Consider the following 24,693-nt stretch of genomic DNA (forward strand, 5'->3'; position numbering starts at 1 on the left):
TCTACTTCTTTATTTCGTTAAGGTCGAAAATTGACGAACACCCTGTATAATGAAATTCAATTGATAAAAAGTGCTATAAAAAAGATGAAGAATAGATGAACTGAATTAAATAAAAAAAAAGATTTTTATAGTACTAAGAAATTATTGAAAAATTGATTTAAAGATATTGAGAACTTTAATTATGTAATATCTTAAGTAATATATCCTCTTTCAAATTTTTGATTTGTTTCATGCGTAAATCATAATTAATAGTGCTAAAAATAAAGACCTAAAATAGATAGTTAAAACAGTTTTTAATTCGTTTATTTTTTTGCATAAAAGATAAAACGTATATTAGTTTCATTTGTTTGTTCCTTCAATTACACAGAACAGGAAGACAACAACAAGATTTTGCAATTTGAATGAAACTCATCATTTCTTATTTTTTATGTTGAATCCAAGTTCGGTCACAGAATTACTCTAGAACGTACAATTTAAAAAAAATGGAGTAGAAATTCTTAAAAATATTTTGGCAATATTTAGTATATTATAATTTTGGAAGCAAATATAATTAATAGACCTATGAGATAGCAAAAGAATCGTCAGTAATATGATTACACGTTCACATAAAATTTAAAAGATTTAAGGAAACAAAATATTTTCAAAATGGAAATAGTGTAAAAGATTTAAGGGAAAGAAATATTTTCAAAATAGAAATAGTTCTAGTCTGATGATGCAACAATCATATACTAATTTAGTACAAATCCATACAGATCCATATCTAATCAGGAAGGATGGACAGAAATGATATATATATATATATATATATATATATATATATATATATATGAATCGAAAAAAGAAGATCAAAGAATCGAATATATATATATATATATATATATATATATATGTATTCGATTCTTTGCATTAATTTCAAAAATGATTTAGGATGTAAAAATTTTTTGCTAATTTTTTGTTTAGACAATTATTGTTTAAATAAAAAAAATTTATGCTATTCATTCTCTTATCTTTTCTTCCTATTTGCTAATACATCTATCTACTTGTTACATTCATCTATTTATTTTTATATTATTTTACTTATTTTATTTGTCTTCACGTTATCTCATGTAACATCCTCACACTATACAATCTCTATTTTTTAAATATTCTGTTCTGTTAAATTTTTTAGATATTAAAACATATAATCACTGGTGATTCTTTTGAGATCTCATAGACCTATGAATTATGTTTGTTTTCAAAGTTATAGTACTTACTTTAAATATTATCAAAAGTTCCTTTTTCTACATTTTTCTCAAAATTCTCACATGCTAGAGCAATTCTACGGCCAAATTTGGATTCAACATAAAAAAATCTAAAAGGAATGATATATTTGATTCGGATCGTAAAAGAAAATTAAATTTGCTTGTATTGAGTTATTGTGCTTATTTAACCTTTATGAATCGGTCTATATTGTTTGACCTTGAAATCTAGTTTCTATGTTTAAAAAAAAGTAATTGACAATGTATGTTGCGTTGTTACGAAGGAAAAACATAGTAATAGGAAAATAATATATTTGAATGTCCCTCTTATGCAAGGATTAATTATGAAATTAAGTATAGAGAATAACTTTCAGCACCAATTATCGACAATCCACATTTGTCGAATCGACCAGAGAAGCACTTCTCCATGTGCTTGTAAGTTTTCTAAAGAAATTCTTGTAAGATGAAAATGGCACATTATCGCGGGACCATTATGTGAAAATGTATTATTTATTCTATTATTTTGTTTATATTTTAATAATGATATATCTCGTATGTCTTCCAGTCATCTTAAACGCGATATTGCATTTATAATGAATTCCTGCGATTATATGTCATTATAAGAAAAAGAAACACAATTGTATTCCAAATAAAGAAAGATATCACAATGTGTGTAGAAACATTTATTATATATTACCATCTTTCGCAATATGTTATAAACATGCATTTTATTTTGTTGCGATGATATTTTATACATATACATACATACATACACACACACACACACACACACACACACACACACACACATATACAGGGTGTATCACCTAAAAGTGGCCACCCCCTTTTATCTTTTAAACTAAAAGAGACAGACCAACAATATATATAATAACAAATATATATGAAATTAAATGGCTTTAACTGAACTTTATTGTGAGCATAGTGGTTGATTACAAAATTTATCTGTATTAAAGAACGGAGAGATATGTATAATTTTTTTATAATAATGTAGATATTTTGATATAATAAAAGTTGTAGCGTTGTTTGAAACGAATATAACGATGCATGATTTAATGTAAATATTTTACATGTTATACGAGATTTTCCGGCTTGAAATATTGCGGGCGACGTCCACCATTTCATTTTCGGCCCAGCGATATAGCCAACTTCTGACTCGTGCATGTTAGAGGTTGACATATGTTATGTTGTCATTTAATCATGATACTCAGTCAGAATAATTAACGAAAAATTAAATAAAGAAGATCGAATCTGCATGAGTAGAAGCGCGCGGCGACGAGAGTCGTCCCACTGTAATCTGATACTAGGAGTGCGGCGAAGCGGTGGGCGGGTCGCTCTCCGAGACATGATGATGGTTTGTGATATATCGCAATACCGCGCAGAAAAATGACCCGTCCTTTTAGTGGCGAGAAAATGATGTGTTATCATTTCCACACTACCTTGCGGTAGATAGCATGATGCCCTTTTTTATAATGGTTTCCCCCCCATAAGCCTATTCCACTCTCAATTTGAAAATTATTCAAAATGTCATTACTATACGCTGAATGTATCTTAAAAATCTGTAAAAAATTGATGGTGACAGTACCTTTACAAAAATTGATCCATGGTTGAAAATATCCCTCGATAAAATGTATTGCACACGTTGATAATGGGCCTGTTCTTTTTAGCTGCACTAGTGCAATTAGTTAGAGTGAAAGAAAGTATGTTTGTCTCTTTCCAACTTATTGCACTGGTACAGCAGTGCAGCTAAAAAGAACAGACCCATAGATACGTTGATAAAATGCTTCAAGAATCCTTTCTTCATCTCCTACACGAAGGCGCAATCATAGTGCGCAGGCGTCGAACTCACACGTATGCTTACACTCACATGTCCGTTCAGTTGTAGTTGCGTTCTGCTGGCGTATGCAGTCTGGCAACAGCGTGCGAGAGCTAAGACGTTCTAATAAAAGTCTTGTGTTCGCGTAGTAAATTAACAGGAAAAATGAAGTATACTCTGCAGAAATATTCGGATATGATTGTGGCATACGGACTAGAAAGAGAAAATACTGATCGTGCGCAATTTACATGGAATCATTTCCCGACCGTGCACGAAAACCAAGTGGCCGTACAATTTTACGTGTTTGTGCAATAATTATGTGAAACTGGGTGTCGTGCATAATATCGGGATAATCGGTCCAGCAGTGCGCCTTCGTGTACGAAATGAAGAAAGGATTCTTGAAGCATTTTATCAACGTATCATTATCAACGTGTGCAATACATTTTATCGAGGGATTTTTAACCACGAATCAATTTTCGTAAAGGTACTGTCACCATCAATTTTTTACAGATTTTTAAGATACATTCAGCGTATAGTAATGGCATTTTGAATAATTTTCAAATTGAGAGTGGAATAGACCTATGGGGAACCACTATAAAAAAGCGCACAATGCTATCTACCGCAAGGTGGTGTGGAAATGATAGCGCATCATTTTCTCGCTACTAAAAGGACGGGTCATTTTTCGGCGCGGTATTGCGATATATCGCAAACCACTATCATGTCTCGGAGAGCGACCCGCCCACCGCTTCGCCGCGCTCCTAGTATTAGATTACAGTAGGACGACTTTCGTCGCCGCGCGCTTCTACTCAAGCAGATTGGCCGATCTTCTTTATTTAATTTTTCGTAAATTATTGTGACAATCACAAAACAATACAGGTCCTTTCTTCTTAATTTGAGCCAATCTACCTCCTTATTTCGTCAAGGTCGAAAATTCACGGACACTCTGTGTGTGTGTGTTGTGTATGTGCGTGTCTATGTGTGGGTGGTTGAATGTGTGTGTATGGACGTATGTATGTATAAAAGTGATGCAAGAGTTACATGAGGAAGTGAGGTAATAAAAACGAACGAAATAACAATAAGTGAACGAGATAGAAATAGCACGAGTAACGTGGACTCGAGCATGAAAATTGAATCTTTCTTTCACACTAATATTTTTCCCTCACTCGCATCTATTACTGTATTGCTCGCTCCTATTACTGTCTCGCTCGTTCTCGATTCTTGGGTATATATTCACGAATATATGTCAGAAAATAAAATGCATTTTTTATTCATTTGAAAGTAATTTGAATAGAATAATGAGAATGTTACAATTAAAATAATATCAAACACGATATAAGTGGCATAAATTTAGTTAAATATATAATTATAAAACTTGTATTATCAGACTAATGAAAATTACCCGATTTACGCTGTATTTGATATCATTTTAATCGCAAAAATCCCATTAATTCATTAAAATTATTTTCAAACCGATGAAAATAATTTTCATCGATCCGATGAAATCGAACCGATTAAAAATAAAAGTTTAAATTTTTATTTTATAAGATGTTAACATTTTCATGAATTACAAATAGATAGAGGAAGCGACGGAACCAATTGTAAAAGACTTCAAAACTCTTTGATGATAGATCATGTCGCTCGGTCTTTACTCATGGTCTTGCTTTCTCCGCCACATTGACAATCATGACAGCTCGAAAAGATAAGGACTCAAAAATCGAGAACGAGCGAGACAGTAATAGATGCGAGCTAGACAATAATAGGAGCGAGCGAGACAGTAATAGATGCGAGCGAGAGAAAAATAATAATGTGAAAAAAAAATCCGATTCTCGAGCTAGAGTCCTCCTTACTCGTGCTATTTCTATCTCGTTCGATCTTATTGTTATTTTGCTCGTTCTTATTATCTTCTTGCTTCTTCACGTAACTCTCGCATCACTTTTGTGCATACATACGTCTATACATACATCCACTCACACATACATACACACAAACACACACACACACACACACACACATTGTGTACATGTATAACTTACACAAAATATTTTCTACGTAATATGTAACGCTGTTTTCTCGCAGCTCGTTACGCGTACAATTGTTACGCCATTGCGTGACAGCAAGTATCTATGATGCGGAATTCGAGAAAGGAAACGCAAGAATGTAATGCTTTAGTGTGCGCGTACATGTATACTAACGTATACACGCAAGATGAAATAAAAAGATGGTACGAGATTGACTCTCCTTGTCACACAAACCGATTATAGCGCCGTCTGTTGCGATAGCAAGCAACTAATTTACAGGACTGCTTTACTCACGTGCCTCGATTTCGCACACACATATGCATGAAACTTATACGGAAATTATTTTTACTACGCTTCCAAACGCATTTCTGACTGTTCATTTATATTCCTTCAGGAAATTCCGAGTTGAATGTGCTCTTATTTTGTACGTACAAACTACAAAACTTTTATATTCAGCTAATATTGTTACGAGTTAATGTCAGAAGCCAATAAGAAAACTATAATTTTATATATTTTTTTTTACTTTGAACATAAAATGGTTCACTCTCATATTTGTTGCTATGTGTAATTTAATTGTGGAAAAGTATTTATTATTCTGTGCAGCTAATAAAAAGTTTTCGGTATACAAAATTTTATCGATAAAAAAGGAAGATCCGGCATCCTCTTAAGTGATGTTGATAGACTTAAAGATTCATGAGACATTGTCAACTGTTTTGATTATACTGGAGATAATTACGCTAATTATTTTAAACATGAAAATATTTTAGCTCATCCAACTTATATTTTATTATCGGAAATAAGTCTTTATGTAGTTATGTAATTATTTTGAAATATACATTTTATTATACCAAATCACTGTTTTATCAACGATAATGTATGTTTCTATAAAGATTAAACAATTGCACCAATAACGAAGTCAAAGTTTTTTACCTCTAACTTCATATAATTATAATTATAAAATCAAAAGCGAAAAACCTTGACTTTATGTAACTTTAATCTTTGCCCAGTTACGCAAACAGTTACGCAAGCTGTCTGATCTTTAGCAGACTATAAAGTCGCAATAATTTATATAGTGCAAACTTATTATTTTAAATTATTATAGGCTTATTATTTTAAATTATTATTCTAAATTATTAAAATATTTATTTTCGTGCATCTCAAAAATATTAATTTTAGAAACATTAATCTTTGTAGTAAGATGTTTACATTTTCGTGAATTGCAAATGGATAGAGGAAGCGAAGAAACCGATTGTAAAAGACTTCGAAACTCTTTGATGACAGATCATCTCGCTCGCTCTCTACTCATTGTCTTGCTTTCTCCGTCACACTTGACAATCGTGATAAACAGCTCGAAAAGATAAGCGGCCCCAAGAATTGAGAACGAGCGAGACAGTAATAGATGCGATAGACCCTTGCGCCGCCGCGCCACGCCGCCGCCGGTAAATTATCGTTCATCGATTTCGCCGCCGCCGATTTTGATATTTTCGGCACACGCCGCCGCCGCCGCTGCCGCCGAAAATTAATGTGGCGCGCCAAATAAAAACAATCCTGCGTAGTTTTGATTTGAGAACTCTAATCGGTCAGTACTGAATAGAGACAGATGAAGATGGTGAATATGTTTTACTCAGTTTTGACTGTTTGAAAGTTTGTGTAAGGTGTGACAACGGGATTAATTCATCGGGTCTGTTTTTTTGTCCTTTGTCATTAAACAGACACATCGTGTCGCGGAAACGCGGAGTGCGAACATTACACAATCGCAGGATATCGAAATTATCGCGTGACGACGTTTTTTCACGGTCAGACACGTGGAAGACGGGAAACTAGGAAAGTGTCGCTCTGTCGACAATATTTCATCCGCGTGGAAATATTCTAGCTGAAGAAAAGATTCGATGTTTGATGGAATTTATGTTGATGTTGCTGTTGAAGTCCGTACTAAGTGCTTGTCAGAGTCACTCGAATTATTTTATCATAAAATAGTAAGTATTCTATCACATACATATTTATACCCACACATACACTCATACATACGTACATATACATACACACGAGACTTTGAAAAGTGATCCCTGAAATATGAAATCAGTGGCAGGATTCTTTAATGTCTTGTTAGATCTAAAAGAATATATCTCAATAAGAAATCGTTAAGTACAATTAATAGCAATTTTTCTCAGACATTTTTCTCAGACATTAGAGAATCTCGCCAAAATATACAAAAGCTATCCGATAACTTTTAGTGTTATATATTTTTAGCCAAAGCAAAAAATGTCGTTTATTAATAATGAATGTACAGAAGAGAGAATACATAATGATGAGCCAGATGATGTTACAGATGAAACTATTAACAGTGATCTGAAAAACAATAAAAATCTAGTAGTATTTATTGAAAATACTAATCGTAGTACTCGAAGTGTCGCCAGAGAATATTTTGGCATGCTTAAAGATAGTGAAAAAAAACATTATAGTTGACAAATTTCATGTATACTGTAAAATATTGTAAAATAATTATGTTTTATGCATTCTGATAAACGAAAGATATATAGATACTAGAAAACGGTTAGCACCGGTAACCTACTTGCACATTTGATGGAAGAACATAATATTAAATCAACATATTTATCAGAAAAAGGCGACATTAAGAGATTCTTTCAATCTCCCAGATCCAGATTATCTGAACAATTTAAATCTTTAAAAACTAATGAGAAAAAAAAAGAGTTAAGTGATAGCATAACTATTTGGTTCTGTAGAGATCTTATCCCGTTTTATGCAGCTGAAAAAGATGGATTTAAAGACTTTTTAAAAATACATGGTATTATAAAAAATGAATTGGATCTGCCACATCCATGTACATTATCTCGTAATTCACTCTCAAGAGTGTATAATGACTGCGTATTTGCTGTAAAAGCAAAAATTAATGAAGATAACCCAAGTGCTATTTCACTAACTATGGACGCATGGACTGATAATTATCGTCATATTCCATTTATGACGTTCACATTGCATTGGATGTCACCCACAGAAACACAGTTGAGATCTTGTACATTACAAACAAGTTTCTTACGGCATCCTCATACAGCAGATAATATTGTTGCAGAAAATGAATTGAAAAAGGCTAACATAATTTAATTTAAATAATAAAATTATAACTCTTGTAACTGATGGAGGAGCAAATATGATTAAAGCTGCAAAAGATATAAAAGTTGAGAGGTTACCTTGTGTTGCACATAGACTTCACAATCTAGTCATAGTAGACACTCTTTCAAAAATACCAGACGTTAATAATCTCATAATTAAGGCTAGAACTATTGTAAAAATTCTGGTTCTTAAAACTCACGAGTTTGAAAAAGTAAAAGAAATTCTTCAGCAAGATGATATTAATAACATATTGGACAGTGCTAAAAATTTGGAAGAAATTTTAGAAACTGATGCAAGATTTGATTTTACATTTTTGAATAATGACGAGCATTCATATGCACAAAGTTTTCCTCCATTTGTAACACCTTCAGGATTACATAAAGATGTACCAACCAGATGGAATAGTACATTAGAAATGTTATCGAGTTTACTTAAAAATAAAGGTAAGCTACTAATATTATTATAATACATTATTATAATATTATAATATTATTTGCAGTAAGTTTTTGCCATGTGTATATGATTGATATAACTTACATTAGTTAAACGAAGAAAATATTTTTCTCATTGCACAATTGTAAATTTACTGTTTTAAAAATAATAATATCAGAAAATTTATCGATTGCATATTAATAGTTTTTTTTCAAATGTTACAATTTATTTTTCAGAAGTAGTGATACGCTGCTTGGAAATGATTAGACGTTATGATGCAATTTCTACAGAATGAGTGGATAGAAATCGAAGGTATAGCAAGCTGTTTAATAAGTATTAAAACAGCAATAGAAATTCTTTCTGGGAATATCCAATAACCAATCTTGCACTTTTATTTAGGTTTGTAATTGATATTTTTGAATACATATAGAAAAATTATAAACAATATTATAAAATCCATTGATATATGTTCTCACTCATTTTTTCTTTAATTTTTCCAGGGCAGAAATTGAAAGTAATGTATGTGTAAATGAAGATGATTCATACATAGTAAAACAGCTTAAAGAAACTATTTCTCAAAACATAAAAAAATGATTTCCAATTCATGAAACTCATGTTTGCGGAGCACTTCTGGATCCAACTCTTCAAAATATTAGAGGTGTTGTGGAATATCTTACAGACAAGCAACAATCTCCTAAGGAATTTTTAATATACATGATCCACAAAATGGTTCCTTTGAGTACAAATAATGAGCAGATTAGATTATTTTTATATTTCAATTCTTAACATTGTAATGATGCACCCCGTACACCCCCTTAAATACATCGTATACCCGGCATGCGATCCGCCGGAAGCTGCCGCCCGGCAGAACACCCGCCGGACATAGGCAGGGGCGCGGTGCGCCCACATTTTTTAAACGACTTCAACTCTTTCGGAAAGAGAGCCGAATACCGCCGAGTGTTGCCGACGTGTTCCGATCCGGCGACCGGCGAAAACCCGCGCTCGGCGCGCACCCCGAATCCCTCCGAGCGGGCCACCGACCGTACCGCTTTCTGTAACCCGTTCGGAAGGGGTAATAACGCCGCGCGCCGACGCGGGCAATTAGCCGGTACAAAACGTACCGGCACGTTCGGCACACTAATTACCTTTTTCCGATCCGCTCACGACAATGAAGCAGCTCCGAAATCTAGACCGCTCCTATCTAAAGAAATCTAGCTTCAAGGAAAGGAGGTAGAGCGAACTCTTCCTCCATCGATCACTCTCGATCCTCGACCAAGATCCATCCATCCGATCAATAATCCGACCAGGAAAAGGAATCAGAGTGCACTCTGATTCCGTCGAGAGTTCTCGACCACCGGTCTATAATCCGACCGCCAGACGCTAGTGCATCTATTCACGAGGCAGAAAGGAGAGCTACCTCGGACGAGTTATTCTCGTCAGCACTGCGTTCCCGAAAAATTCTCCTTATTTATCGGGAATTACCGAGACAATTCCGCGTAAACGCATACGACACATTTCACGGAAATATAGCGCGCGTTCCTCGTAAACAACACAAAAAGCCGGCTAGACGGATCCTACGAACGCGCATACAGAAAAATACTATACGCGCAACGTCAAACGGTCATTGACCGCGCCGGAATCACAAGACGTAAATATCATTTAAAGGTATCGATACGATCCGAAACCGCATTATCACTGCAATACACACGATTATAAACTATTGTACCATTCCTAAATAAAAGCGATAGTATTGTACGACACGCTTACACAACATCTGCATAACGCGCCAAATAATTAATCTATGTCTCGCGCCGAACATCGCGCTCGAACACAAAATCACATGCACGACACGCGCACACAAACACCCGCGCGCACGCACACACACACACACACACACACACACACACACACACACACTTTGTATTACGTACACACAATAAACTTTTTTTGTTGTTACCTCACTCACGCTCTCGTTCATTTCAAGATCTACCGAACCCGGATTTCCGATTCCCGCTATCCGACGATAAATCTCGCGGAATTCATCCGTGACAACATTCATTTTAATTCAAATATCAAAAAATTAATATAACTACATTTTGTCCATTAAGCCAATTACTTTTATTATAATTTATATAAACTATATAAATATCAATAAGCAATATCTATTAAGTCTTACAAAATCTTAATAAGATTTAATATTGTAATTTATATATTGCGAATATCGCAAAACAGTAGAAGATTTTCCTTCTTAATTTGAGCCAATTTACCTTCACACTTGGGTACTGCGAAAAATTTCCTGACACCCTGTATTATATGTTTATATTATAAGCGTTTAATCAAAATATTATACTAGAAAGGTTAAATAGTCGCAAAAGTACACCCGAATGTTCCCCCCCCCCTCCCCCAGTGATATTTTTTAAATCTTTTTCACATACATTTTTTCATCTATATAAATAATTCTTTTATTGTTAGCTAATATAAATCTACACATGTATGTATGTACGTATATACATTTTATATTTTTTTAATTCTCTTCGCTATAAATTTACATATGTATGTACGTATATATATTTTCCTTATTTTTTTCTAAAAAAAAAATTAACAAAGGAATTAAAAGCTTAATACAAAAGTAAATAAATAAACATAAACGTTATACGTTTAATTAATGTATGCAATTTTTCATATATACATTAATTACAATTAATTTCATTAATATCTACAATTAATTTTATCTATTTGAATTTATTTTTTATAATAAAATTGCATTAAAAAGAAGATACTCATACTTTTATATTGAAGAATCGTATCAAATTTGTTATTTGACTAAAATTTTTTTAATAAAACAATAAATAATTTAATATTATAAATAGAAAATCAGAGTAACCAAATTTCATAATTCTAGTAATTTTAATATCAAAAAATATTAAAAATACTATTTATTTTATTATTATTTATTTTAAACAGTATATTTCTTATATCTCAAAAAATATTTATATCCTGTGTTGATCACAATTATTACAAATTATCTCGTATTATATGAATTTTATTATTGAATGACATATGCATAAGTTCAACTGAAAATGCCTCGAGTTACAAAATTATAAAGAAGACTAAAAATACATGATGTGATACATTATTAATTATACATTCGCAAGAATCAACATAATTAAAAGGAAAAATCTATTTATATAGGTCTATCTATTATTATAGGTAACAGTTTAACGCTCTGTTATTTAATTACTTCTCACTGTAGAGTAAACTACGCATTAATATTGTAAATATCAAATTCTATCTTGACAACATTTTATATATTGTTACGTTTCTGATGTTCGTGATCGTCAAGTCGGCACAAACAATGAACATCTGGTTGTTAAGGATTGTTAAAAAGAAAAGAGCTGAATCAAAATATAGTTGTCAAGCTATCCGGTTTTCATATACGAGCCATTATTGTGTTATTAATCCTGTGTTTCGCATTAAAGTTCCTGTGTGTTTTCTAAAAGTGTTTTTTAACGCGATTCGCAACAGCCGTTCTTTTTAATGCGCGTCTTCGATATATCTCTTAGTCCTCGTTCCGGACAATATATATATATGTGTATAAAACAAAATATAAAAAGTATATACGTATACATGTGTGTGTGTGTGTGTGTGCGTGTGCGTGTGCGTGTGCGTGTGCGTGTGCGTGTGCGTGTGCGTGTGCGTGTGCGTGTGCGTGTGCGTGTGTGTGTGTGTGTGTGTGTGTATACTCCATTTATTATTCCAGATTAACATATATATGAAAATAATTGTTTATTGTGATGGAAGAAACATATAGACCGTGCATTAATATTGATTCTGGCGATGAAATCGTTATTTCAGGTATTGCTGGTAGATTTCCAAATTCAAATAACAATCATTTACAAGAAAATCTATTCAATAAAGTTGATCTTCTTAGAACAGATCCTTGCCGATGGAAAATAGGTAATTAAAATTTATAATTTCACTTGTGATTGGGTAACATAAAATATGTGTTCTCTTTTTCAATAATTACAAAATATTATAAGAATATGTTTTTAATTAAAATTTTAAAAAATATAACATTAAATATATAGCATTAAAAATATACTATAAAATATAGAAATATATAGAAATATAGAAATTGTATTATATAAATGTATTATAACACATATCTTTATGAAGTCATAATTCGTTAGAGCATCCAGATTTACCACAACGGATGGGAATAATTAATAATGTAGAAAAATTTGATGCTGATTTTTTTAACGTATGCTTCAAGCAAGCACACACGCTCGATCCTATGACGAGAATATTATTAGAACATACTTATGAAGCAATTGTCGATGCTGGGATCAATCCAAAACAATTGCGAGGAAAAAATACAGCCGTGATTATAGGAACAAGTTTTCTGGAATCGCAAGAGAGATTTATGTATGAGAATCTTCAGGTAAAGAAAGTTGACTATTAAATATAGAAGAAAATAATTGATATAAAGAGTTATCGAATTCCTTATAAAGAGTTATCGAATTCACATGTAAAAATTTATCGTTGCTTCCTATGATTAGGTAGACGGTTTAGGCATTGTGGGATGTAGCAAATCTATAGTAGCAAATATGCTTTCATATATTTTGGATTTGAAAGGGCCATCTTATACAGTCGATACAACATGCAGCTCCACTTTTTATGCCATGGCTCTTGGTTATCGTGATATCATGTCAGGTCGATGCGAAGATGCCATAATTGGAACCTCACAATTATGCTTACATCCCATCATAAATCTGCAATTCTCTCTTGGCATTTTTGCTAAAATTAATTAATATCTCGTCAGATTTTGTATGTGTATGTGAAAATACATATTTTATTTTAGGTGTTTTGTCATCCGATGGTTGCCTTTTGATGCTGCTGCTAACGGATATTCGCGTAGTGAAATCTTGTCTGTGCTATATCTTCAAAAGGCAAAAAATGCTAAAAGAATTTATGCTACATGTAAACATATTAAACATATTAAAATAAATAGCGATGGATACAAGCAGGAGGGAATAACGTTCCCATCGACACATATACAAAGCATTTTATTGAATGCTTGGAAGCATTCCTTGTAAAACTCTCAATAAAATGCTTTGTATATGTGTCGATGGGAACGTTATTCCCTCCTGCTTGTATCCATCGCTATTTATTTTAATATGTTTAATATGTTTACATGTAGCATAAATTCTTTTATGCTTGGAAGCATTCCTTGTAAGGGAGGAAGGAAGATATATTACCATCTTGTCTAGATTACATAGAAGCACATGGTACCGCTACTAGGGCGATCCTGAAGAAATCAATGCTATCTATACTGTTTTATGTAAGGATAGAAAAGCTCCGTTGATGATCGGCTCTGTAAAATCCAATTTTGGTCACGCTGAACCTGCCAGTGGTTTCACTCAGATCGGTAAGGTAGACTGAAAATAATTTATCCAATGATATTTTCATGTTTTTATAAAAGAAAATAATATACAGTAAATTCCGCGTACATGATAAATGATTTTATCTCTTATATAATAAAAAGATCTTTTTATTATTCCTGCATTGCGAGCGAGCAAAAGAATTTCGAAATTTAATGTTTATCTATTTGTGACGATTGATTTTTATACACATAAATTAAAATTTTCACTTATACACATAAATTAAAATGTTTTTAAAATATTAATCCTTTCACAAATTAATGAGAGGTTTGCAATTAAAATGACATTATTCGGATAATTTAAAAAAAAACACATAACAAAATACGTATTTTTATCTAATTAATTTCAATAATTTTTTAAGGTAATAATAGCATTCGAAACCGGTTTTCCACCACACATCAATTATACATCACCACGAGATGATATAGATGCTTTTGTAAATGGAGTCATACATGTGGTTACAGAAGCAATACCACTTCAGAATGGTTACATCGGCATTAATTCTTTTGGATTTGGGGGATCCAATGCTCATATGCTATTAGAATGGAATACCAAACAGAAAGTTAACAACGCAACACCGGACAATGGTTTGTCAAGACTTGTATTGATATTGTCTGGACGCACTGAAGAATCAGTAAATTCGTTTCTAAATGATGTTAGTTTTTATTTCAAAAGCAACATTATTTACAATAATTAGAAAATATATTATTCAACAAAATTAAAAGATGATTTAAAATCATAAAAAGGGAGTGCAAATTTAAACTCACGTATCTTTGACAAAAATAGTTATAGAACAATATTTAAGAGAGCATTTTAAGGCTGAAAATTTCAACTTTTCAATGATTCAACACACATTTCTCAACAAAAGATTTCACTACAGGCAACATTTCTTTAAAGTAAGCTTGCAAAATTGAAAATTTTAACCATAATGACGTGTGAGGAAAATATTATTCTCCAAAACAATTTTAATTGCATCATAAAATTTAACATTTTCTTTAAAAATGCATTTTTAATCATAATACTATGATTTTTTTACTAAATTATAATGAAGTGAATAGTGCATATTCAAGTTCTGTTTTTAAAAATCAGTATTCTAGTATTGATAATATTCAAAGCATATATCATGGAAAGATTACTTGATCGGAATTATGTACACCTCATATGTACGTCTTAAAATCGTATATTATCAGCTTTATGACGAACGACTTCTGAACAACATTTCCTCATATTAATAAATATTTAAATTAACGGTAAATCTTTACTTTAACTTACTCACCACCATATACAGAATGTCCCAAAAATCCCGAACCGGTCGAATATTTCATAAATTATGCATTTTAGAGAGAAATGTTTCAGACAAAAGTTGTATGGCTTGAAGGGGGCCATCAGATAGTGGCAATGATTTGACCTTGAGGAGTCATTTGAAGGTGACGTAAAAGTCATCTTCAATTTCTTAAATGGAACTCCCTATTTTTTATTACATATTCGTGTAGCTTATCTCAAGAGCTTTTCAAAACACTATAATTAAGTTAATTTTTTAAGACCTTCATGTGACCTTCAAATAACTTTTCAAGGTCAAAACAATGGCACCTTATGTCCCCCTCGAAACTATACAACTTTTGTCTGAAACATTTTTGTTTGCTGGGCTTAATTTTTTAGATATTTTACTGTCTAAGTTAAAATGGGACACCCTGTATATCCCTGAAGTGGGTCCCATACGTGATACGTTATATGTGGGACCCACTTCAGGAATAGATAGGGAGCACACTGACATTGAAAAAAGTTCATATTAACGTATGTCCTATTTGACCTTGTTACAATGTTACAGGATTACGAAAGTAACGTTTAATATTTAAATAACCGGCAAATCAGGATATTTCGCAATATGTAATATCTTTCAGATGTAGGCAAACTTGTTGGATATCCTGACCTTAGGGATTTTTATCTATGGGGCCACTTGAAGGCAATTGTATTCTGCACCTATTGCCAGTGTTGAAGTTCTACGTGCATGTATACAAGAAGCTTGCCAACAGATCAGATATACATCTGGAATATTTGAAAGAGTGCGACAGTCTTTGATACAGCGAATGCTTGCATTTAGAGCAGAGATAGCCATTTAGAGCACCTTATATGAATGTAATCGGTTGCCGGTTATTTAAATATTAAACGTCCTGTAACTTTGTAACAAGGTCAAATAGCATACATGTTAATATGAACTTTTTTCATTGTTGGTGCCCCCTATTCATCCCTGAAGTGGGTCCCACATGTTAGGATACACTCTATCCTATATATACAGGGTGTCTGATAATTTTTTGCAGTCCCAAAATGTGAAGGTAGATTGGCTCAAATTAAGAATGAAAGTCCTCTACTGTTTTGCGAATGATGATTGCGGCCCGGACTTATCACTCCTTCCCCACTCACTTCGCTGCGCACCTAATATATGGTTACAGTGGGACGACTCTCATCGCTATGCGCTTCTACTCACGCAGATTGGCCGATCTTTTTAATTAATGAAAAACAGTAGAGGACAATGATGCCAATTTCGAGATGCTGCCCCCCAGCACTACATGTACAGGAAATAGCGCACACAAAGAAAGAACCGTCTCCGTACACGACGGCCAGCGCTCGGCTAGCTTCGGTAATAGAAGAGAGCAGATACGGACACGGGTCTTTCTTTGTGTGCGCTATTTCCTGTACATGTAGTGGTGGTGGCAGCGTCTTGAAACTGGCATTACTGGTAGAGGACCTTCCTTAATTTGAGCCAATCTACCTTCACACTTCGGGACTGTAAAAAGTTATTAGACACCCTGTATAAATCAAACAAGTAAGAAAAAGGCTATAAGGACCATTAAAAAACCATTTTAATAGAGCGAAATTCTCAAATGTATAATATCATTTAATATAAATACGCATAATTAAATTGTACATCCAAACGTTTCAGTCTATTTTAGATCCTTTTCAGAACAATATATTAAAGACAATATTGTGTGTGATATCGTATGTATAAATAAAAACTTTGAAATGATTGTCTGTTAAGGATAAAATAATAATAAAATTACAAAATCAAATCGAAATAGATTTTGTGACATGCCTGCATCTTGAGTAATGCCATTAACAGCTGCAATACAGATTTTTAAATAAGAAACATGCATTATTCAATTCAAATAATCATTTAATGAAAAAAAAAATCATAGCGTTATGATTAAAAACGCATTTTAAAGAGAAAATGTTACATTTTACGATGCAATTAAAATTGTTTGGAATAAAAATTTTTTCTCCTCGTACACGCCATCATAGCATTTTTCAATTTTGTAAAGTTGTTTTAAAAAAAGGCATTGCTTCTAGTGAAATTTTTAGTGAAAATAATTATTGCGCGCGTTGAATTATTAAGAAATTGAGGCTATCAGCTTTTTTAATATCGCTCTACGAATATTTTTTCATAAAGATATGTGAATTTGAATGTGATCTTTTCTTCATGCGTTGATTTTAAATAATCTTTTAATTTTGTTGAGAGTGTATGTCTAGTATATAAGATTTTAAAAAATTGTTTGTCTTGTAGGTTGCTAACCATTCGACAGATGTCGAATATATTCGTTTATTACACGATATATATGCATATAATATAGAGGATCATCCATGGAGAGGATATATTATATTGGACAATTTGCAACAAAATTCAATAAAGGAAATCCAAAATAATGGGAATGTAAAAAGATCTATTTGGTTTATATTCTCTGCCTTGGGCGCGCAGTGGCCAAAAATGGGTACATATATAAAATATTCTATATTTAATATATAATAGCACACTTAAATCATGAAATGATATAACATCTAAATTATAACTTTATCAGGTCAAGATTTATTAAAATTGGATGCCTTTGCAAATGCTATAAAAATATGTGACGCTACTTTAAAATCATATGATATAAATATTATGGATATTTTGTTAAAGCAAGACGGAAAAGAATGCCAAAGCAGTTTACACATATTTATAGGCATCGTTGCCATTCAGGTAAAATATTATAAATGTATAAATTTATATGAAAATTGTATACATAAAGTGAGTCATTAGAAACTGCCTTCAAAGATATTTGAATATTATATTTTATATTTTATATTATTATATTTATATTATATTTTAATATAATTTTATAACTTTGTAGATTGGATTGGTAGATCTTCTAACATCTTTAGAAATTAATGCAGATTATATGATTAGTCATTCGGCTGGTAAACTTGGTTGTGCATATGCAGATAAATGTTTAACTATTGAACAAACTATTTTATCGGCATATTTTATTGGTTTGGCCTGTATCGAAGAAAATGTGATTCACAGCTCTATGGCAGTTGTGAATCTTAATTATGAATCTCTCAAAAATATATGTCCAGCAAATATTGAAATAGTATGTTACAATAGCCGAAACAGTAATATTATAACTGGACCCATAAGATCCATAAAAGAATTTATTAAAAAATTACAGGTATTATTTATGAATTCAATTTTTAATTAAATTAATTTTTTATTTTTTTTTTTATAAAAATATACAACTTTAAGAGTTTATTTTAATTTGTTTTATATTTGTTTATATTAATTAATTTCATTTTGTCAGATTAATAATATTAACGTGAAAGAAATCTCTTGCGATATACCATATCACAGTCATTATCTCGCACCCGTGGAAACTCAACTTTTATTTAATTTGAACAAAGTAATACCACAACCGAAAAAGCGAAGTTCAAGATGGATCAGTATTTCTGTACCTTGCATCGAATGGTCCAATACGACAACGAAATTATCTTCAGCAAACTATCATACGCGTAGTATATTAAATACTGTTCTGTTTAAACAAGCAACGAAGTTAATCCCAATTAACGCCGTGACTATTGAAATTGCACCGGATGGTATTCTGCAACATATTTTGAAAGAATCTTTACATCCAGAAGTGACGAATATCGTATTGACTCAGCGCACTGAAAATGTCACCAATGTAACTATGCGAGGAATTGGAAAACTTTACAATTGTAGCTTACAGCCGCAGATCGTTAACTTATATCCACCAGTGAAATTTCCAGTTAGTCGAGGAATTCCTATGATCTCTCCATCTATCAGGTATATGCATACAATGTTAAGAAAGATTTTTCTCTCTCTCTTCCCAAGCCTCCCCTCCTTCCCTTGTTCGATCGCTCTCTCGATCATCCCTTGTTCGATCGCTCCCTCGATCTCCCTTCTCTCGCTCCCTCCCTCTCTCCTTCTTTCGCTCTCTTGCTGCCTTCCTCCCTCTCTCTCTTCTTTTTTGGACACTCTGTAACAAATAAGATTTTGATGTTATAAAAAATTATATACATATTATATACAAATTATATACATTAAAATATATACATTAAAAATTATATACATTAAAATATATACATTAAAAATTATATACATATTATATACAAATTATATACATTAAAATACATTAAAAACATACCCACAAATACATTAAAAAACATTAAAATCAAATATTGGAAACATTATTCTTTATAGATGGGATCATTCTGAAGATTGGTTTGTGGCAACTTATCAATCGCAGAGGTATATACAATCCAATGAAAGACACATCGAAATCAATCTAAGCAATGAGAGCTACGATTATATGATTATCATATCATGTAATCGATGGAAGAAATTTACTACCAGCGACAGGATATCTTGCGCTTGTTTGGGAAACTATCAACATGATAGAAGGAAAAACATATACAACTATGCCGATAATATTTCGAGATATAAGCTTTATTCGTGCTACTCATTTATCGAATAACATTGTAAAATTGACAATTACAATACAAAAAGGTATTTACATCATTCTTACATTATTCTTGAATAGTAACGTTAAAATCATATGATTTCATAATTATGTGTAATATCAAAAATATAAAATATTACAGAAAGCGGAAAATTTGAAATTATTGAAGGAGATAGCGTTGTAGTAACAGGTATAGTACATACTATATCGAATCCAGAACAAGAAATGATTCCAAACAACCTATTGCCGGAGAATGATAATGAGGAAGAACATATGACTGCTCGAGACATTTACAAAGAATTAAAATTACGTGGTTATCAGTATAATGGCTGGTTCCGTGGATTAAAAAGCGCATCTCTTTCATGCAACAAAGGACATATTGCTTGGACAAATAATTGGGTAACATTTATGGTTGCTATGCTACAACTGCATATTCTTGGATACGATACTACCCAGTGAGGAATGAATTATCAAAAAGTTATCGATTTGATGTCAAATTGACTAAATCAATCTGCAATCGATTTTTACATCAATTCGATCAACTGGTGGGCACAATTTCGATCTTTTATTGATATCCATATTTCGTTAATAATGATGTATTTTTGATTATTTTACTAGATTTTAATATAAATTTTATTATATAGGATGACCCAGAACTCGCACATCAGCCGTTTTTGAAATCATTTTAAGAAAAAATTTGAATGCCAAAATACATAAAAAAAAATATATATTATATATTATATATAAAATATATTATAATATATATATATTATATATAAATATATATTATATATATATATTATAATTTTTAAATAAAAAACATTTAAAGCTGGTCTAAGCGCGTGAACTTAGGCAATCTCATTAACCAACTGTAAATGCTTTTTATATAAAAATTATTATATATCCTTAAGAATTGAGCATTAGAATTTCGGCTTAAAATGATCTTTAGAAAATGTATGATGTGCAAGTTTTGAATGCAAATACTCTGTATATTTTTATAAATTAAAATCTAAGCAAGAAAAAGTTAAAATAAATGTTTGCAAATGTTTCCAACAAAAAATTAAAGATTAATAAATATTATAAAAACATTTTATATATAAAAACATTTTAACAATTTTTAAAATCATTTATTAAGAAATTAACTGTAGAAAATTTTATTAGAAACAGCGAGAACATTTTATGATTACAAAGAAATCCAATCTAGTTAGAAATAAAACTAGCTAAAATCTAAAATTAGATGTTGTATATAAGATGTTTGCCTCAAAAATAATCTTGATAAATATTTCGTTAACTTATACTTATAATTACTTATACTTACAATATGTACTTATATGTATACTTATATAAAAGAATTTTAACAAATTATAAAGTAACTTATTAATCAAAATGTCATTGTAGAAAATTTAATTTAGACATAATTACAAAGAAAAATCTAATCTAGTTAAAAAGAAAATTAAAATTTAAAATCAGATGTAAGATGTTTGTCTCAAAAATAATCTTCAAATATTTTATTAACTTACTTATAATTACTTACAATATGTACCTATATGTAATATAAGTACATATATGTTACTTATGTGTAACATATATAAGAAAATTTCTCTCATTAATGTATAATAAGTGCATAAATACTAACAATTATAAGTTATGCACTCATATTTAAAACTATATTTAAAATATTTCTCTTAAATAAAATTGCATTTAAATCACAGCAGCATTATATGACTTAGGACAGGCTTGTGGCCTAGTTTCGTAGCAAGAAATAAAAAGAATTAAACAATAAGCAAAAATCAGCCAAAAAATGCAAAGTAGTTACAAGTGTAACTTGAAAAAAGAATCCGTTTTTTATGGTTAAACTGGCTGTATATCTTTTTTTTTCCAATGTAAACTCTAACAATTACTACTAATATAATTACTCAAAATGTTACTATTAATTCAAAATATTACTAATTATTTAGAATAAAATATTATTATTATAACAGAACAGACATTTTTGTACTATAGTAACAAAATAAACAAAAAAAACTTTAAACTTTTTGTCGCCAGTAATGATCAGCAATTTATATAAAACTGTATTTCAAAATTACTGCCAGCCAGCGCAGTGTCAGTTATAATTCACGTTACTTTACGTAAACTCAAGTCCCTGGCACTATAGCTATTCTTCCAATACAAAAAAATTCTCTGAAATGTCATCATTAATATACGTCACTATGCAATGCTGATAGTCAAGTTGATCTATATATAACGGTGTGGCTAGTGTCACTAATTTGAAATTATTTAATAATTGCTTTCATTTATAAAGAAATTTTTTGCAAATTTAATAAATTTATTGTTTACAGTCGTTTATATTCTTTTTCAGTTTCACAATGCTTACGTGCGTTGTACTTATAGTTGTCCAAAAAATAAACCGAGCAGTTGACTAGCAGCGGACATTTAGAGAGAATTTTACGGCTATGCCAAGGACCTACGTATAAAATACATTTGCAGCGTTGATAACAATTTTGCGTTGAGCACAGCCTAAGAAAATTCTCTATAGTTGACCTAAAACCGGACTTTTGATTGCCTTTTCTTCATCGTTAGGCATTGATTGTAGATATCAGTTCTCTTCTACACACTGCCATCATGTTATTTACGCCATGGTGCATTTGCAAGCCAAGTACTAGCAACTTTGTCACATACTGTTAAATCTTTTGCTTCAAAGCGTGTCATTAGAGCACCTAAACATTCAAACAAAAAGTATATAAAATAAAATATAAATAAGTATGACAAATAAATTACGTGTGCAGTATAGTTCTTAATACAAAATAAATCAAAAATAAAATGACGTGTATTACCTAAGAAACAAAATGGAATATTAACAACAATAAATTCTTACCTTGTACTAGTTCCCATATCTTAAGATCTTTAAATCTTTGTTTTCCTCGTGTACCATGGAAATTATAATTGTTAGCTACAGAGTTACTTAAAATTTTCGATAGCAATTTTCTGACAGAATTTTCTATGCTTTTTGGGTCAATAAATTTTGCAAAATAAAAGGTCTGGAAATAGAAAATTATTTGTCAAATAAAATAATTATAACTTAAACGTGCACAATAATGTAAACCAGGCCTGTACAACTGAAAAAACATCAATAATGCTGTTTGCATAGGCAACACGCGATACTAAGAGCATTGGTGGACACAATTTCTTCTTTAATAATTTTCTTTTTAAATAAATTGTATGGTATAAATTGATATAAAATTCCGTCTGTAACTTATCTTCTCTTTTGTCATGTTACACTCTTCTCTTCTATAAATTATTTTATCTAAAAATTATCTTTTTTATCTTAAAATTTAATAGCCACGGCCACAAGTATTATTTTTGACTGCCCGCAATTACCCGAGCAACCAGTTGTGCAGTTGGCTTCAAAAAAATATTAATTATATATTATTGATCTAAACTTACCGCTGCTGATAAATTGTTATCATCTTTAAGAAATTCCTTCCATTTGATTCAATTCATGCTCGTTTCACTGGAAAAAGATGGAAGACTAGGGCGTTTAACAACTTTTTCTCCAGGGAGAGTAAATAACGGTGTAGTTTTTCTTGATTCATAATAAAAATATCCATTTTGCTGTTAATTTGTTTTGTAATTTTCATATTTTCATCTAATTTATAAATACAATTAGCAAGCATAGTTTGTAGTGATGAATCTTCTGAAATTAATCATAGAAAAAAATGTTTATTTAGAGATATATTATTTAATATTTAAAAATATATCCAACAGTTATTTTAGTAATATATATTTTTCCATTTAAACATTTTGCTTACTTTCGTTTCCTTTAGTGTTACTGGCTGTTAATAAACTAAGGACTTAAATGATGAGCGGTATAACTTTTCTGTCCCTGAACTTTTTAATGGAGAGGAATTATTATTCTTCCCTGAGTTTTAATAAATGACAGTAAGATCCAAACAGTTATCTTACATTAGTAATATATATTTTTTATATTAAACATGCATTTTGCTTACTTTCATTTCCTTTACGTGTTACTGGCTGTAATAAACTAGGACTTAAATGATGAGCGGTATAACTTTCTGTCCCTGAAACTTTTGTAATGGAGAGGAATTATTATTCTTCCCGTGGAGTTTTAAAAAATGCAGTAAGATCCAACAGTTATCTTACAATTAGTTAATATATATTTTTTATATATAAACATGCATTTTGCTTACTTTCATTTCCTTTACGTGTCTCTGCTGTAATAAACTAGGACTTAAGTGAGATAAGCGGTATACTTTCTGTCTCTGAAGCTTTTTTATGGAGAGGATTATATTTGTTCTCGTGGAGGATTTTAAATAATGAAATGATTTGGTTGCTATTGTTACAACAATTTGGAACTAAGCTTATGTACCGGAGAACGGTAGCTTCTATCTGAAATAATACTCTTATTAACAGATAATTTTTTACTCAGTTAGATATTATAAATTTATCTACAGTACCATTCTTCTGTGGAGTTTCCTTTTCTTTTAAAGGAGATAGTATAATTGCTTCTTGTATCTCATATATTTTTGTTCTTGTAGAGTTTCTTGCATAGAAGATAAAGCAGCTTTTTCTTCATATTTAGTAATTTTTCATGTCCAGTTTTTTTTAACCTTTCAAATAATTGCGTTCTTTATCTGACTCTTTATTCTTTTCCCTTTATATTTCTGAGAACATTTATAGTGTCTGTATGGCTTTGCTTTGAAGATTCTGAGATTTTAATATTTAACGGTAACTTGGGTTGTTTTATGTGCTGTCTTGTTTTTGACTGCCTTTCTGGTGATAACATGCATGTAC

At 31.2% G+C, this 24,693-nt stretch overlaps 4 protein-coding genes and 1 long non-coding RNA gene across 5 annotated transcripts; all 5 read left to right on the forward strand.

Annotated features, from left to right (window-relative positions):
* The first annotated feature begins 8,526 nt into the window (after nucleotides 1-8,526).
* On the forward strand, nucleotides 8,527-10,530 carry LOC112637569. The gene is made up of 3 exons (XR_003122614.1): nucleotides 8,527-8,665; nucleotides 8,891-9,053; nucleotides 9,155-10,530. It is a non-coding gene; the product is annotated as an uncharacterized LOC112637569 (long non-coding RNA).
* A 1,893-nt stretch (nucleotides 10,531-12,423) lies between these two features.
* Nucleotides 12,424-13,465, forward strand: LOC112637576 (fatty acid synthase-like). Its single transcript, XM_025407624.1, has 3 exons — nucleotides 12,424-12,611; nucleotides 12,845-13,095; nucleotides 13,214-13,465. Exons 1-3 carry the CDS (start codon nucleotides 12,449-12,451, stop codon nucleotides 13,463-13,465), a joined length of 666 nt encoding a protein of 221 aa, XP_025263409.1. The 5' UTR covers nucleotides 12,424-12,448.
* An 8-nt stretch (nucleotides 13,466-13,473) lies between these two features.
* LOC105256536 (fatty acid synthase) lies at nucleotides 13,474-19,711 on the forward strand. The gene is made up of 7 exons (XM_025407626.1): nucleotides 13,474-13,634; nucleotides 13,855-14,082; nucleotides 14,457-14,750; nucleotides 17,655-18,107; nucleotides 18,259-18,576; nucleotides 18,706-19,220; nucleotides 19,669-19,711. Exons 4-7 carry the CDS (start codon nucleotides 18,030-18,032, stop codon nucleotides 19,709-19,711), a joined length of 954 nt encoding a protein of 317 aa, XP_025263411.1. The 5' UTR covers nucleotides 13,474-13,634; nucleotides 13,855-14,082; nucleotides 14,457-14,750; nucleotides 17,655-18,029.
* On the forward strand, nucleotides 14,019-16,174 carry LOC112637577 (fatty acid synthase-like). The gene is made up of 3 exons (XM_025407625.1): nucleotides 14,019-14,087; nucleotides 14,457-14,729; nucleotides 16,031-16,174. The coding sequence occupies exons 1-3, from the start codon at nucleotides 14,019-14,021 to the stop codon at nucleotides 16,172-16,174; spliced, it is 486 nt and encodes a 161-aa protein (XP_025263410.1).
* Nucleotides 19,122-20,487, forward strand: LOC112637550 (fatty acid synthase-like). The gene is made up of 3 exons (XM_025407553.1): nucleotides 19,122-19,205; nucleotides 19,623-19,928; nucleotides 20,024-20,487. The coding sequence occupies exons 2-3, from the start codon at nucleotides 19,814-19,816 to the stop codon at nucleotides 20,338-20,340; spliced, it is 432 nt and encodes a 143-aa protein (XP_025263338.1). The 5' UTR covers nucleotides 19,122-19,205; nucleotides 19,623-19,813; the 3' UTR covers nucleotides 20,341-20,487.
* The last annotated feature ends 4,206 nt before the right edge of the window (nucleotides 20,488-24,693 follow it).

This window comes from Camponotus floridanus, unplaced genomic scaffold (assembly GCF_003227725.1).
Source record: "Camponotus floridanus strain SB8 unplaced genomic scaffold, Cflo_v7.5 scaffold18, whole genome shotgun sequence".
Classification (NCBI taxonomy): domain Eukaryota; kingdom Metazoa; phylum Arthropoda; class Insecta; order Hymenoptera; family Formicidae; genus Camponotus; species Camponotus floridanus.